General features: G+C 35.7%; 1 protein-coding gene across 1 annotated transcript in view; it reads right to left on the reverse strand.

Moving 5' to 3' along the window:
- Positions 1 to 15,245, reverse strand: part of zbbx (zinc finger, B-box domain containing) — a 38,665-nt gene extending 23,420 nt beyond the window's left edge. The window contains exons 1-5 of the mRNA XM_073850029.1: positions 15,184 to 15,245; positions 14,810 to 14,923; positions 4,366 to 4,447; positions 3,067 to 3,118; positions 525 to 637 (exon numbers count right to left, since the gene is read on the reverse strand). Coding sequence (XP_073706130.1) covers positions 525 to 637; positions 3,067 to 3,118; positions 4,366 to 4,447; positions 14,810 to 14,923; positions 15,184 to 15,245 — 423 coding nt within the window. The remainder of the gene's footprint in view (positions 1 to 524; positions 638 to 3,066; positions 3,119 to 4,365; positions 4,448 to 14,809; positions 14,924 to 15,183) is intronic.
- Positions 15,246 to 15,694: the final 449 nt, after the last annotated feature.

Here is a 15,694-nt window from a genome sequence, read left to right on the forward strand (position 1 = left end):
TTTTAAACAATGACTTATGAATGGTTTTGTGGTCCAGGGTCACAAGTGACAGTAAAGACATGTACTGTACATTGTTACAAAAAAGTCTATTTCAAATAAATGCTGTTCTATTCAACTTTCTATTCATAAGAGAAACCTGAAAAATGTTTCACAATATTCACAAAAATAACATTTCCAACATCGATAATAAGGTTTCTTGAACAGCAAATCAGCATATTAGAGTGATTTCTGAAGGATCGTGTGACACTGAAGACTGGAGTAATGATGCTGAAAATTCAGCTTTGTGTCACAATAAATTACATTTTAAAAAAACATAGTAATAGTCAAATAGTAATAATATTTCACAAAATTACTGTTTTGACCATATTTAGAATCAAATAAATGCAATCTTGATGAAAAATTATACCAACCTCAAACGTTTGAGCGGTATAGTGTATACCTGAGGCATGATGAATGAAAGGCATGGATAGTTCAGTATAATTCAGTATAATTCTGTTCATATACCAGAACGGATGGAAACTCACTAGTCCAGCCAGCTGAACTTCACACTGTCCACAGACTTTTCCCCTCAGGTTAAGCTTCCTGTTAGTGCCATGTACCTTGGTGGCTGGTTCCGCTATTACCTGCTTCTGTACAGCTGCTGTCATACAAACACACACACACACACACACACACACACACACACATGAAATCAGTTCCATACAGTGCCTTGCGAAAGTATTCATACCCCTTCATTTTTTCACGTCTTATGTTATACTGCTTTAAATTACTTTTTCCACATAAATTTACACTCCATATACCATAATTATAATGCAAAAACAGAATTGTCACAACTTGAAACAAAAACTAAAATGAGTACATGGCATAAGTATTCATACCCATAACTCAATACTTAGCTGAAGCAGATGAAGCACCTTTACAGTCTTTTTGGGTATGACAAGCTTTGCTCATCAGAATTTGACAATTGTCTGCCATTCTTCTCCTCACTTCTTCACCTCTCAAGCTCTGTCAGCTTGGATGGGGTCTGGCAGACATTTTCCGGTTTCTCCAGAAATGTTTAATTGGGTTCAAGCCTAGATTTTGGATGGGCCACTTAAGGACATTCACAGAGTTGTCTATAAGTCACTCTTGCTTGAGCTTAGGGTCATTGTCCTTTTGAAACATTGAACCTTCAGCCCAGTCTGAGGTTTTTGAATGCTCTGGACTAGGTTTTCATTAAGGTTATCTCAAAATTTTGGTGCATTGAGCTTTTCTTCAACTCTGATAAGTCCCTCAGTCCCTACCACTGAAAAAACTCCCCACAGCATGAGGCTGCTACCACCACACTTTACTTTTGGGATGTACTCTGCAGGTGATGAGCAGTGCCTGGTTTCCTTTAAACATGATGCTTGAGAAATTGAGGTTCATCAGACCACAGAATCTTGTTTCTCACAGTCTAAGGGTCTTTTAAGTGCTTTTTTGGAGGAGAGGAGTTTGGCCTCACCACCATAAAGCCCAGATCTGTAGAGCATTGCAGTGAAGTTTGTTCTTCTGTAGGTGTCTCCTATCTCTGCATAAGATCATGGAGCTCAACTATAATGACCATCAGGTTCTTGGTCACCAGTCTAACCAAGGCCCTTCTCCATGAATTGCTCAGTTTGGCCAGGAGACCAGCTCTAGGAAGAGTCCTGGTAGTTTCAAACTACTTCCATTAAGGGTAATGGATACTACATGCTTCTTTGAACCTTCAATCCAGTGATTTTTTTTCTGAACTCTTCCCCAAATGTGTGGCTTGATCCAATCCTGTTTCTGTGCTCTACAGGCAGTTTTTTTTTTCCTCAGGGCTTGGTTTGCACTCTGATATGCATTTTCAGCTGTTAGACCTTTTATTAAGATGTGTGTGCCCTTCCAAATCATGACCATTCAAATAAATCTTCCACAGGTTAAATTCACTTGAAGTGTAGTAACATCTACAAGCAATATGAAAGCTCCTAACCTAAATTTCAACTGTCCCGGTATGAATACTTATGAAATGGAATCATTTCAGTTTTTTAGTTCTAATAAATTTTCAAAGATGTTAAAAAACAGATTTTTAATGCGATATTGATGAGACTGTGGTTGCCACATGTTGTCAAATGCAGCTTTACTGAGCTCAACAAAGCCCAGGCTTTGATATAAATGAAACGCTATTGGCTGTTTCAGTTGAAATTACATCAACACATAGAATAACACTGCATGTTTAAAAGCACTTCAGTGGACCTTTAACACACAAATAGTGCTCCACATGTGAGACTCGACTAACACCATAGTAGATTCAAACAGAGCTGGTCCATAGCATTTTACTACTGTTCAATAGTTTAACCCTGGGAACAAAAAATCCTTTGTCAAGTGTTCATTATGTGCCATATAAATCTGGGAAACACAGGACCCTGCATGAAAGAAACTTTTGGGTAAAATAGCCAATTTTTTAATTAGATGGAGCCATTTTAATCAAAACTTTGCAGTGCTGAATAAAATACATTTAGAATTGACATTTCACTTGTAGCACTTTTTTCGCCTCACAAAAGATCATTATTGTTATCTTTATTTCAGTCTTGTTTTCAGAGAATGTATTTTAAATGATTTTTTTTTCTTGGACAAATCAATGTACAAATCTCACTAAAGCTTGTCTAATTTGTTTTTAAAACAAGAACAGTTTGCCAATGGGGTGAAAAAATAATAATAATAATTCAATAGATGTTCTCTGAAAACAAATCTTATCTTACTCAGTGTGTGGCTTGTCAAGTACGTTTATCTTGTTATAAGGATATTTGCCTAAAAATAAGGCAAAACTAAAAATAAGGCTTAAAAATAAAAACATGTGATACCTTAATAATTATGCTGTCTATTAAAACAAGTTTTGTGTCAGAAAATAGTTAGCTTATTAGGGTTTGGCACAGAGTCAAAGACAACTTTGACTCAAAATTCTGACAAAAAAATAGGGTTATGAAACTAAAACTTTAATATAGTGCCCAAGTGATGAATTTGAGGGAAAAGGGAGTTCAAAACAAGCCAGGCAAAGCACATCTCAGATTCCAGTCCACCCACCTGGCACAGGCTCGTCCTTCAGCACTCTAATCTTCATCTTGCCCGGAGAGAGCTGCCCGAAACAACATATTTCAAACACCACATTATCACCAAAACCAGCGGTGAACCGTTCACGCAGTTAATTCTAGAAAGTGTGTCCAAGTTTTTGGACCGTCTCTGGCATGAATAAAGGTAAAGTCGGCCTGATTAAGACTGGATATTTTAAACAGACAGACAGGCACACTGCAAAAATTGTTTTTCTTACTTAGATTTTTTTGTCTTGTTTCCAGCCAAAATATCTAAAAATTCTTAAATCAAGAAGGATTTTCTAGACAAGAAATGATTTTCTACAAGTCAAAATTAAGTTTGTTTTTGCTTGAAACAAGTGGGGTTTTGCTTACCCCACTGGCAGATTATTTTGCTTGTTCTAAGCAAAAACTCACTTAATTTTGACTTGTTTTTTCTGAAACGAGAAAATAATTTTTACTTGTCTAGAAAATCCTTCTTGATTTAAGAATTTTTTGATATTTTGGCTAGCCTGGGTGTCCCCATGCTGCCTTCCGCGCAGCGCGATTTTATTCACGCTGGAAGGTAGCATGGAAACCATGGACCAAATTTTCACCTCAGATAGGGAACCAATCACAGAACGGGGAGGGAGCAGCAAGACGACGACGCCTTCTATGCGTCGCGACTCACCGAAGCAGTTTGTTTGGATCCAGCATGGCAGCAAGTTATCATTCGATGCAGCCGTTAACATGTCGTGCCTAAAAACGCGTGGAAAACGCTAGGCGCGTCACTTTCTCCTTTCCAAACCGCTCTGTAGCTTGCGCATGGAAAACGCGAGTGCGTCGCAACCGCGTCGCTTCCATTATGTGCGCGCATACCGCGCGTCTACATTTGAAATAACGAACTTTAGCGCGCAAAAGACGCGACATGTGAACGGCCCCTTAGATAGTGTTCTAAGTAGTTTAGAACGCAAGTTTATTTTGAAAAAAGAGCAACTTTTGGCGTTAAACCATCGCTCTGTATACGTCATCCGGTATGACTGAAACGATTGGCTATGAGCTACGCACAGGCGCATTTGATAGACATTCGTAGCACCCAATAAACGGCTCTGGGCATTCGTAAACCACGCCTCAAATACGAGAAAATGAACATGTGGTTCCCAGACCACGAATCATGACGAAGTCATAACGTGGTCTGGCGTTAGCCAGGCTATATTTTGGCTGGAAACAAGACAAAAATTTAAGTAAGAAAAGCATTTTTGCAGTGCAGACTTAATTTGTGTATCTGCATTCAGACTGGTGAGAAAACTCTTACTCTGTGAGGTGCGTTCTCCATGTTCGTCCTGACACTTTGAACTCCAGGCTGTGCTGAACGCCAATGAGAAGCTCCCATTTTCCTGTGTGGAAATATCACAGAAATGTACTTAGTATCTATACTTCTTAAAAACCCCTTAAAATCCAGTGAATAACTCATGGTTAACTTTTAATTAAGCACATATCAAATAGTGAAAAACAAACACAAACAGTACATGAAAGCTTCTGCCCTACATAATTCACACGGACGGAGGTCGACTTCATTTGTTTTCTGATTTGTTGTTTTGGTTGCCACATCAAATCAACAGTCTAAATAATTCACGGCGTGATTGCGGGGGAGGACGTTTGTTTAGAGTGGGCTGTTGTGTTGGCATAAAGCCGCGAGCCTGAGTGTGTTCAAAGGATGGAAATGTTTGTTATGTGTGTCTGCTTGTATGATATAATTTCGTAAGAAGTAAAGAGGTAACCGTGGTTTTAAAACGTTTTTTTATGTGGGTTGTGAAACTGTTAAGTTGGCCGTCTGAAAAATTCTGAAACAATAAATCAGGAATGAAATGGTGTTCATATCAAAATCCTAGAGGGATGTGTAGTTGTTGACAGGTCCTATGACTTTGGCACTGAAATGCTTGAGCTCAATATTTTCACATCTTCAGAGGTAGGCACTCAAAATTTTTCTTATTACTAATTTACTAATTTGTCAAACCAACTTAATGTTTACTAATTAGAGACAGATCCCTTGGAACCATCTTAAGGTTAAAAGTCTTGCTCTGGAGCACAACAGTGAAAGTTATTTCAATGCTAGGTTACATCAAACCAAACTTATGAGGTGGTCCCAAACTTATTTATTTTATGCTCACCAAGGCTGCATTTATTTGATTAAATATACACTAAAATTGAGAAATATTATTATAATTTAAAATAACTCTTTTCTATTTGGATATGTTTTAAAATAGAAGTTATTCCTGTGACGCAAAGCTGAAATTTCAGCATCATTACTCCAGTCTTCAGTGTCACATGATCCTTTAGAATCATTATAATATTCTAATTTGCTGCTCAAGAAACATTTCTTATTATTATCATGATACATTTTTCTGATTAAGGTTTTCTGATTATTTAAAAAAATTCTAAGTATATAAATATTTTCTTTTAAACAAATTAAACCAAAAATATACATATACACACTACCAGTCAAAAGTTCTTGAAAAGAAAAGATTTTAAATGTTTTTAAAGGAGTCTCTTCTGCTCACCAAGCCTGAAATTATTTGATCCAAAGTACAGCAAAAACAGTACAATTTTGAAATATTTATACTATTTAAAATAACTGTTTTCTATTTGAATATATTTTAAAATGTAATTTATTCCTGTGAAGCAAAGCTAAATTTTCAGCATCATTACTCCAGTGTTCAGTGTCACATGATCCTTCAGAAATGATTCTAATATGTTGATTTGCTGTTTTAGAAACATATTTATTATTATTATTATTATTATCAATATTTAACACAGTTAAGTAAATAAATCAGCATTCATCTGAAATAAAAAGCTTTTGTAACATTATACACTATACCATCCAAAAGCTTGGAGTCGGTATAGTTTGTATTATTATTATTTATTTATTTTTTGGAAAGAAATGATCAAAATTAATACCTTTATTTAGCAAGAATGCTTCTACTCAGCAGTTTTCAACATAATAATAATAATAATTGTTATTAAGCAGCAAATCAAAATATTAGAATGATTTCTGAAGGATCATGTGACTGAAGTAATGATGCTAAAAATTTAGTTTTGAAATCACAGAAATAAATTACATTTTAAAATATATTCACATAGAAAACAGTTTTTTAAATAGTAAATATATTTCAAAATGTTACTGTTTTTGCTGTACTTTGGATCAAATAAATGCAGGCTTGATAAGCAGAAAAGACTTTAACATTAAACATTAAAAATCCTACTGTTCAAAAACGTTTAACTGGTAGTGTATTTAACAGAATTTTATCTTCCACCAGGCAAAAATAATAAATCTAATCGTTTAGAATAGTAATACTTTAATACTTAGAGTTAGGAGTTTGTTTAAATATGTAACCCTAAGCAATAGGAAAAGTCATGAATAGATCAGACTAAAAATACACAGCTCAGCAGCTCCACTAAAATCCATCTCATATTATGAAAGACTGAGAAAGTCATAGACTTTTGGAAGGGGCCAGCAGGGAGAGAGGACACTTCCTCTGCGTGCTGTCCACTCTCATTAAGTGCTGTTTATGTGCTGGCCTTTATCAGTCTGATGGAGACGGGCGTTTGGGATGGGGATTAACCACGCTCAAGCCTGCCTGTCAGCATTATGGGGAAACGCACAGGCAACGTGGCAGTTGTGCTAACAACTGGCGGATTACCATCGTGCGCACACTGAGTGCCAACCAACAAGACAAACACTTATCTCCTGTCAGGGTCACAGACATCAGACTCTTCAGCGACTCCAGTTCATTGTGTGGCAGCAGTGGGACAGGTGAGAGGTTACACTATTACACCTTGTGTTCAATCAAACTTCAGAGTGATACAACAACGGCCTCTAAAAGTGCAAGTCTTCCAATAAATCAACTTGGAACACAATTTAAGTTAACCATTTAAACATTATTTAAAGCTGCAGTCTGTAACTTTTGGCAGTCCAGCGGTTCATAAACAGAACTGCATGTGTCTTGCGGAAGAATATTGTAGCTTGATTGTTCTCTCTGTTAATGTCTATGACGAATAACACAGGTTTCTACCAGAACCAGTCTGAAATAGAATATAAAAACATATTATAGGTGTACCGCAGTGATTCAGAATAAGCCAAAAACACAGTTCGGAAAATGGATTCATGATGTACTCGCTTATTATATACATTTTGTACATTTTGAACACAAAGAAAGATACAGACTGCAGCTTTAATATAACAAACAATATCAGTCAAAAGTTTTTGAACAGTAGGATTTGTAATGTTTTAAAAGACATATCTTCTGCTCACCAAGCCTGCATTTATTTGATCCAAAGTACAGCAAAAACAGTACAATTTTTTTAAAATATTTTTACTATTTAAAATAACTGTTTTCTATTTTAATATATTTTAAAATGTAATTTATTCCTGTAATCTCAATGCTGAATTTTTAGCATCATTACTCCAGTCACATGATCCTTCAGAAATCATTATAATATTCTGATTTGCTGCTCAAAAAAAATACAGTATTATTATGTGAAGAACAGCTGAGCAGAATTTTTTTAGGTTTCCTTGATGAATAGAAAGTTCAGAAGAACAGCATTTATCTGAAATAGAAATCTTTTGTAACATTATAAATGTTTTTATCATCACTTCTGATCATTTTTAAGCATCCTTGCTAAATAAAAGTATTCATTTCTAAAATTTCTTTCTTGCTGATCTTTGGACCTTTCTATTCATCAAAGAATCATAAATGATTAGGATAATAAATGATTTCTGAAGGATCATGTGATACTGAAGACTAGAGTAATGATGCTGAAAATTTAGCTTTGATCACAGGAATAAATTACATTTTAAAATATATTCAAATAGAAAGCAGTTATTTTAAATAGTAAAAATATTTCATAATTCTACTGTTCTTGCTGTACTTTGGATCAAATAAATACAGGCTTAGTGAGCAGAAGAGACTTTAAAAAACATTAAAAATCTTACCGTTCAAAAACTTTTGACCGGTAGTGTAATTTAATAAGCATACAAATACACAGAATACACAAAAAATCCCTTAAATAGCCTTATTTAATCATCCTGAATTATTCATAGATTTGACTTTTTTTCCATTAAACTAATTTATATGGAAGCTTGTTTCAGACACGGGATACAAATACTAGAAAAAAATTGTGAATTCCTAGCTCTCAATTCCTTTTTTTTTTCCCCATAACATTTTTCTAAGAATTTAATTAAGAGTTATAAACTCACAATTCTGAGAAAAAAACTTCACATTGTGAGATAAAAAGTTTTACATTTTATATTTTGCAAGATTTGCAAGATGTAAACTTAAAATTCTGAGAAAAACTCAGAATAGCGAGATGTAAACTCAACCATTTGTTTATATCTTGCAACTCAGAGTTTATGTTCCTGAGAAAAAAAAAAGTCTGAATTGTGAGATAAAAAGTTGCTATTACCTTTTTAATTTTTATTTCTGTTATAGACATTGACTTCCATAGTTTTCTGTCTTAATATATTTTAAAATGTAATTTATTCCTGTGATGCAAAGTTGAATTTTAGCATCACTACTTCAGTCTTCAGTGTCACATGATCCTTCAGAAATCACTCCAATATTCAGATTTTTACTTTCACTTTTGACCAATTTAGAGCATTCTTTTTGAATAAAATGAATAATTTCTCCTTAAAAAGTCCAAACTTTTGAACTATAGTGTATACTGATGTCCAGCTCTGAAGGGAAAAACAACAACAAAGTATGCAAAGAAACTAAAGTAAAGTACAGTTTATTCACCCACTGAGCATATAATGCCAGAGCCGGTCTGCTCTCACCTGCTCTTATGAATTCACCTGTGGCCCGTTAGTCCTCTGCCTTCGCTACAATAAACAGTGAGCAGGTTGAGCATGGAGGACGATAACATCAACCATTCCCAGCACGGCACCCGCGACAGAAGTTCTGCTTTGATTAATGGCAGCCGATAAGAGCTAATCTAAAACAGTTTTATTTAAAAACGCCTGTATGGAGGCAATCGTAATTTAGATACGGTACCGCTTACATCCCTTAATATGACAGTTCCAGTACATGGCCCAGATCTCGCAGACATCTTGTCTGTAGCTGCATTCTCACTGCATTCATTCATCTGATTATCGCGAAGTGCTGCAGTATGTTATTGATACAGCTACAATTGGTGCCGTCCATCCCCATGAAGAACTCACAGGAATGGCTTCATGCTATTGTTTCCATTTGGCTTTCCGTCTCACTGATATATCTGCTTTCCAAGCACAAATATGTTAAATTACGAATAAATTCATTCTTCACGCTATCTCAACATAATTCATCCTGACCGACTGCATGTATATGTTTGCATTTGTTTAGAGGTATATGATGTATTCACTGCATCTACCTTATTACTGTAGTGTTTCCCTCCTCTGTTGAATTATGAGCTTATATGTAAGCCTAAAACGGCCGCCACTATAAATTCATGAGGCGGACCTACACAGGTCACATTTTAGTGTTATTAATGAAGAGCTGAGGAAAAGGGGCCGGGCCGAGAAAAGAAAGAGAGAGAGAGAAAGACATCAAATTAATAACTACTGATGTTATTTTTTCCTTTTCTTTTATTTTGACAGAAAACTAATTTCCTGCCTTCCTCGTTTTGGCATAGGGTCCCACTTAATCTTAATTTGTTTGGGAGAAATGGGAAGACAAGCATGGCGGTGCAGCGAGAGCGGAGCTGCTGGAGCCGAGATGACTCAATTTCCTTCCACTCGATGGCTATGCTGATTCCATCACACTAGATCGCTCTGAAGTCAAACCATCACCCGAGATTACCTGCAGGAGCTGCACACTCCATGTGACGATCAGATTTTAAAGCTAATGGCATCCCTGTCACTCCATTTCCACTTCTGCTCTACCTTGCCTACATAAACTTGCATGCTTTTTCCTCTCATGCTATCTGAAATGTCAAAGGGTATGTTCACATCACAAGTCGGTTGTTGTTCACACAGTTTTCCAAATCATATGCTGTTCTTAAAGGAACAGTTCACCAAAAAAAACAAACAAAAAAAAAAAACAGTTTGCTGAAAACCAAACCCTCAGGCTATCCAAAAAGTGACCCTGGACCACAAAACCAGTTTTAGGTGTCCATTTTTGGAAATTGAGACTTATACATCATCTGAAAGCTGAATAAATAAGCTTTCCATTGGCTGAGATACAACTGTTTGAAAATTTGGAATCTGAGGGTGCAAAAAAATCTAAATATAAGAAAATCATCTTTAATGCTGCCTTCATGTGCTGTCGTAATTATGGTAAATACCAAAATCCGACCTCGAAATTGCACATGAACACCCACTCACGTTGTAATTTCCACTGGAAAGCTCGAAATTTTTTATGATACCCGAGCTGCCGAGATGGGATAAACTTTGACCTTTCAACATGGCGGACAGCAACGAAACTATACTGAATGGTAAGCATTGCATGATGTTAAAAGTTCTCTGCTGTTTAGTTGGTTAGTTAGCATGTGAGGACAAATTGCGAGTCCGCCACGTTTCTCTTCACTACGACAACAAAAGCACCTGAACACGACACACTGGTAATTTCCACCAAGTGGAAAGCATCATCTTTCCCATATCACATGAAGGCAGCATAAGGCGAGACACTGCCGGTGAATAGGGTAAAAAAATTAACTAATAGTTATGACCTTACTTACTCAGTTGATTGATTACTTTGATAACTGCAAACATTTTTTTGTATTACAAAATTTCTTAAATGTTAGGTTTTAATATGCAAAGGAGGCATTGTTTAATGAAATATGTGCTAATTTGCAAAAATCTAAACACTGGATAAAGTCATTTTCAAAACTATTGTTTAATTTTTTTGACATATTAGAATCAACTGTTTTTACAGAAGGATTTTTGGGTATCTCATTTTGTCACTCCATAATTCAGAAAATACTTTTTTTTTACCGTTTTTTGGGGAATAAAATGTTGTATAAAATCATGCAAATGATATATGAACAAATCCCTCTGAAAAAAAAAACAGGATATGGACAGGAATACAAATGTAAAGTTTGGTGTGTGTAAGTGTTACTGAAGTGGAGATTTATGGCTCAGTGTAGGAGAAAAAACTCATTTTGAGAAAACGGCTTTTACAAATATGTATTGTAATTGAAATCTATTGACACAAATAGATAAAGTGCTATAAAAGAAACACTTAACAGTGTCTCTTGGATGTTTTCTCTCCACTAGTCTGAAAAAAACAAATGAAAAACCAAAAAGGTTAAAATCTCAAACTTGTCAGGTGCATGAAAAAACTGTGTTTTTGCCTGCAGTGCCTTACTAAAGAGTTAAAGTTGATTGGAAAGTGAACATATGTATGCTGTCGTTTGGAATATTGACATTTGGTTGTATTTATCTGTATTCTTGTCAATTTGTATTTTTGTGTATTTATATCTGACATGTACATTGTAAACACAATTTTTTTTTTTTTTTTTTTGTTATATTTATTTGGATGTCTTTTTAAAATTGTATATGTTTTGTTGTAGTTTCTAATAATAATAATAATAATAATAATAAAAAGAAGAACTGTTTTGTTTGTAAATGGTGCTTGATCTGTGCATATGTCTCTCCTGATTCAGAAAAGATCACTTTTTCACTGAAAAAAGCCATATTATGTATAGAGCAGCGGTTCCCAACCGGGGGTCCCGACCCACTAGGGGGCCTCAGTGATCCTCCAGGGGAGCCGCGAGATTTCTTAAAATTAATTTAAATATTATCCTATAATTGTTTAATTTCATTATTAATGTGCTAAATGAAAATAATAAAAGCACATCCTCTCTCGTGTTCTGTGATTAATTGCTTCAGACTCGGTGCAGCAAGCCTCATCGCACTGTTAAATCCAGACTGAATGGCGGCTCAAAACTTCCAAACGCTGTACGCAAACTAATGTTTCATCTCTCGGCTGCATGCATGAAGCAAACCGTTGCGCTAATTTAAAGGTAAAGACGATTAGTGTAGGCTAATAATAGAGAACTTGCGCGTGCCTAATGTATAACACTCGTGTAGGCCTATATCAGAGTCGTACATTAGACACGCATAAGTCCGCAATTGATTCACAAACTATGCGTGTTCTCGGGGCTCTTATCCCTATCTTATTTTTGCGTGACATTTCAAAACATTTTCCTAGTTGTCCAAATTATTGTCCTGTGAGTGTTTTATAATGGATGCGCACCCATTAGAAGAGGAATGAGGCTCGGTGTTTATGAGCATCAGGCGCGCACTGTCAGAGTTCACTGATCCCGTCTTCGTCAAACCTTTACATCGATGTGTTTCAACAGATTTAGAATGTATTTGCTGTATTTTAAATTTGTGTATTATTTTTTAATGGATACAAACAGTAGCTATTCAGTCAGTCAAGTTCAAAGGTATAGGTTTAGTGGTCTTTTGGTATCTCCCTTTTGTACGGCAGGTTAACTTATTTAAGAAAAAGTAGCCTACTATGAAGTTGTAAAGAATGTCTGAACTAAAGAATTCAGGAGCTTTAAATCTGTGTGTGTGTGTGTGTGTGTGTGTGTGTGTGTGTGTGTGTGTGTACCTAGTATTCATTACGTTGTGGGGACCAAATGTCCCCACAAGGATAGGAATACCAGTAGATTTTGACCTTGTGGGGACATTTCTCAGGTCCCCATGAGGAAACAGGCTTATAAATCATGCACAATGACTTTTTTTGAGGAAGTAAAGGTGTGCACAATCTCCTGTGAGGGCTAGGTTTAGGTGTAGGGTAGGTGTAGGCCGATAGAAAGTACGGTTTGTACAGTATGAAAACCGTTACGCCTATGGAATGTCCCCATAAAACATGTAAACCCAACATGTGTGTGTGTGTGTGTGTGTGTGTGTGTGTGTGTGTGTGTGTGTGTGTAATTTGAAAAAGTTAGAATTGAGCAGAGGTTTTCTTTAAAGATTAGGTATATTTCAAATTTTAATTTAAAGTTTGTTTGAATTTTGAGTTTTTTTATAACATACAGTAGAAGAATAAAAAGGCAAAACAGTTGTTTTGGTTAATAAAAAAGGTTTAAAAATAAATAATTTTCTCTTTACTGCGGAAGTGCAGTATAAGAGGACATGTCAGGCATAGGGGGGCCTTGCAAAATTGACCGGAGAAGGAGGGGGGCCCTGGGGTAAAAAAGGTTGGGAACCCCTGGTATAGAGGACTCAAAATTTAATTAGAAATAATGATTTGAAGTAAACAAAAAAAATGTCTTAACGCAGAAAACATGCAGCTTTTCACTTCACAAAACATTAATCGATGGACTAAAGTTGTTTGGATTACATGTGGATTATTGTGATGTTTTTATCAGCTGTTTGGACTCTCATTCTAACGGCACCCATTTACTGCAGAAGATCCATTGAGGAGCAAGTGATGTAATGCTAGATTTCTCCAAATCTCTTCTCATGAACAAACAAACTCATCTACATCTTAGATGGCCTGAATTTTCAGATGAACTATTCCTTTAAACTAACCCATATGTTTTCATCAGACAAAAGCGAAATTCTATGCAACAGAATAAAACTGTAAAGATGTGCAGTAGTTGGTGACTTTGAGAACTTCAGGTTTTCTTTCACAACCTTTAACCATACTGTATATGTCAGCGTCTTTCTGCAAGGCACTGCACTTAGGTGACCCATGCCCTTAAGAAAGCACGTATGCACTGGGTTTGACTGACATTGACATTTTATGTCGAATGTCAAGTTAGATTAATGTATATTTACAAAGTTACATAAAAGTGTGTAAAAGTGGCTCAAATAGGAAAAGAAAATATTATAGTTCATATTTTAAAACAAATGTGACCCTGAACCACAAAACCAGTCAGAAGGGTCTTTTTTTTTACATTGAGATGTATACATCATCCGAAAGCTGAACAAGTAAGTACGTTAGAATAGGACAATATTTGGCTGAGATACTATTTGAACTATTTGAAAATCTAGAATCTGAGGGTGCAAAAAAAAATCTAAATACTAAGAAAATCGCCTTTAAAGTTGTCCAGATGAACTTCTAAGCAATGCATATTACTAATCAAAACTTCTGATATATTTACAGAAGGAAATTTACAAAATATCTTCATGGCTTAATATCCTAATTATTGATCATTTTGATCCATACAATGTATTTTTGGCTGTTTCTACAAATATACCCTTGGTACTTAAGACTGGTTTTGTGGTCTAAAATGACAATAATACTTTTAAGTTTATTTATTTTTATTAAAACTAAGAAAGGGCATATGCCATGTCAGTCACACTAGAGAAAAGTGTCTGCCAAATACATGAATGTAAATGTATGGCTTTGTAGGATTTTTGTGATATGGACTACTTTTATGGAGATTTTGTTGTTGTTTTTTGGAGTCTGACAGCCATAGCCACTGTAAACTGTCATAGTATGGGGAAAAATTCAAGCAAAAAGTAGTTGCATACAGGTTTTGGAACGGTGAAAAACCATGGACAGAATATTAATTCTGTATAAATTATTTGTTGAAGTTCCTCTGTCTTTGCCTCCACACCTACCCTCACGGTCTCTCATTCTCTGTCTTTCACTTGCTATCTCTTCCTACGTTTTTCATTTTATTCATCGCCGTTTCATTGTTTACATTTCCTCTTTTATCTCAACGCTCTTTGTCACAGTCATTGTTTGGCTCGTTAATTTATTCATCTACTCACTCATTCATTAATTCAACAAGCTGTCCCTCCCCTTCCCTATTTTACTCACTCCCTTTCCTCTTTCTCCTGGTTCATACGCTGTCTGAGCTCCTCCAGACGGTTCTCCATCTCCTTGGCATGTTGATCCAGCTGCAATGTCTCCATACGCAGTTCCCGGAGGTTCCTGGGGAAATAAAATACACATACAGTATATAAATATTCTTTTTACATGCTACATATTTACTTGACTCTGACTTTTATTACTGTCACTCTGCTTAAGACAATCATTCAGCTGAATACACAAAATCATGTTATTCTGCCAAAATGAACTAAATGAATCTAAACATTTGGAGCGCCGCCATTTGCAAATGCAACGTGTAACGTGCTAATAATGTGAAAAATCTGAAGCGTGAAAAGAAACTCAAGGGAACCGACTGTTCAAACCTGACATTTAACTTCATTGACTTGGGCTTGCTGGGAAGTACCACAAAGTTGTTTAAATTCATGGTGCTCTCTGATCAGTCTGTAAGCTTCACAGGCTGTAATTTCCACTGAAGTGTCCTGAGAAAATAGAGTTCTGAGTGAGAAACGCACAGCACACAATAGGACCAATTTCACTGAATTAACCTACAAAGAGGCCAATGAAATGAATAACAGCATCAAAGATTGTCATGGTGTAAGAACATGGTACTGAATGATTGGCATATCTAGGTATATACCATGGTATTTTCATGGTACTCCAATGTACTTAAAAGAATACCATGGTACCACCATGACAATGCATTTTATGACTGCACCCTCAAATACTCAAAAATACATCAAAGAATACAATGGTACCACCATGTTTCATGGCCAAAGAACCATGGTAGCTTTGCAATGTATACATTTGACATAAAATACCAAGGTTTTTGCATGGTACTCAAATATACTGTATGTCAAAGAATACCATGGTACC

Source organism: Garra rufa, chromosome 11 (assembly GCF_049309525.1).
Source record: "Garra rufa chromosome 11, GarRuf1.0, whole genome shotgun sequence".
NCBI lineage: Eukaryota > Metazoa > Chordata > Actinopteri > Cypriniformes > Cyprinidae > Garra > Garra rufa.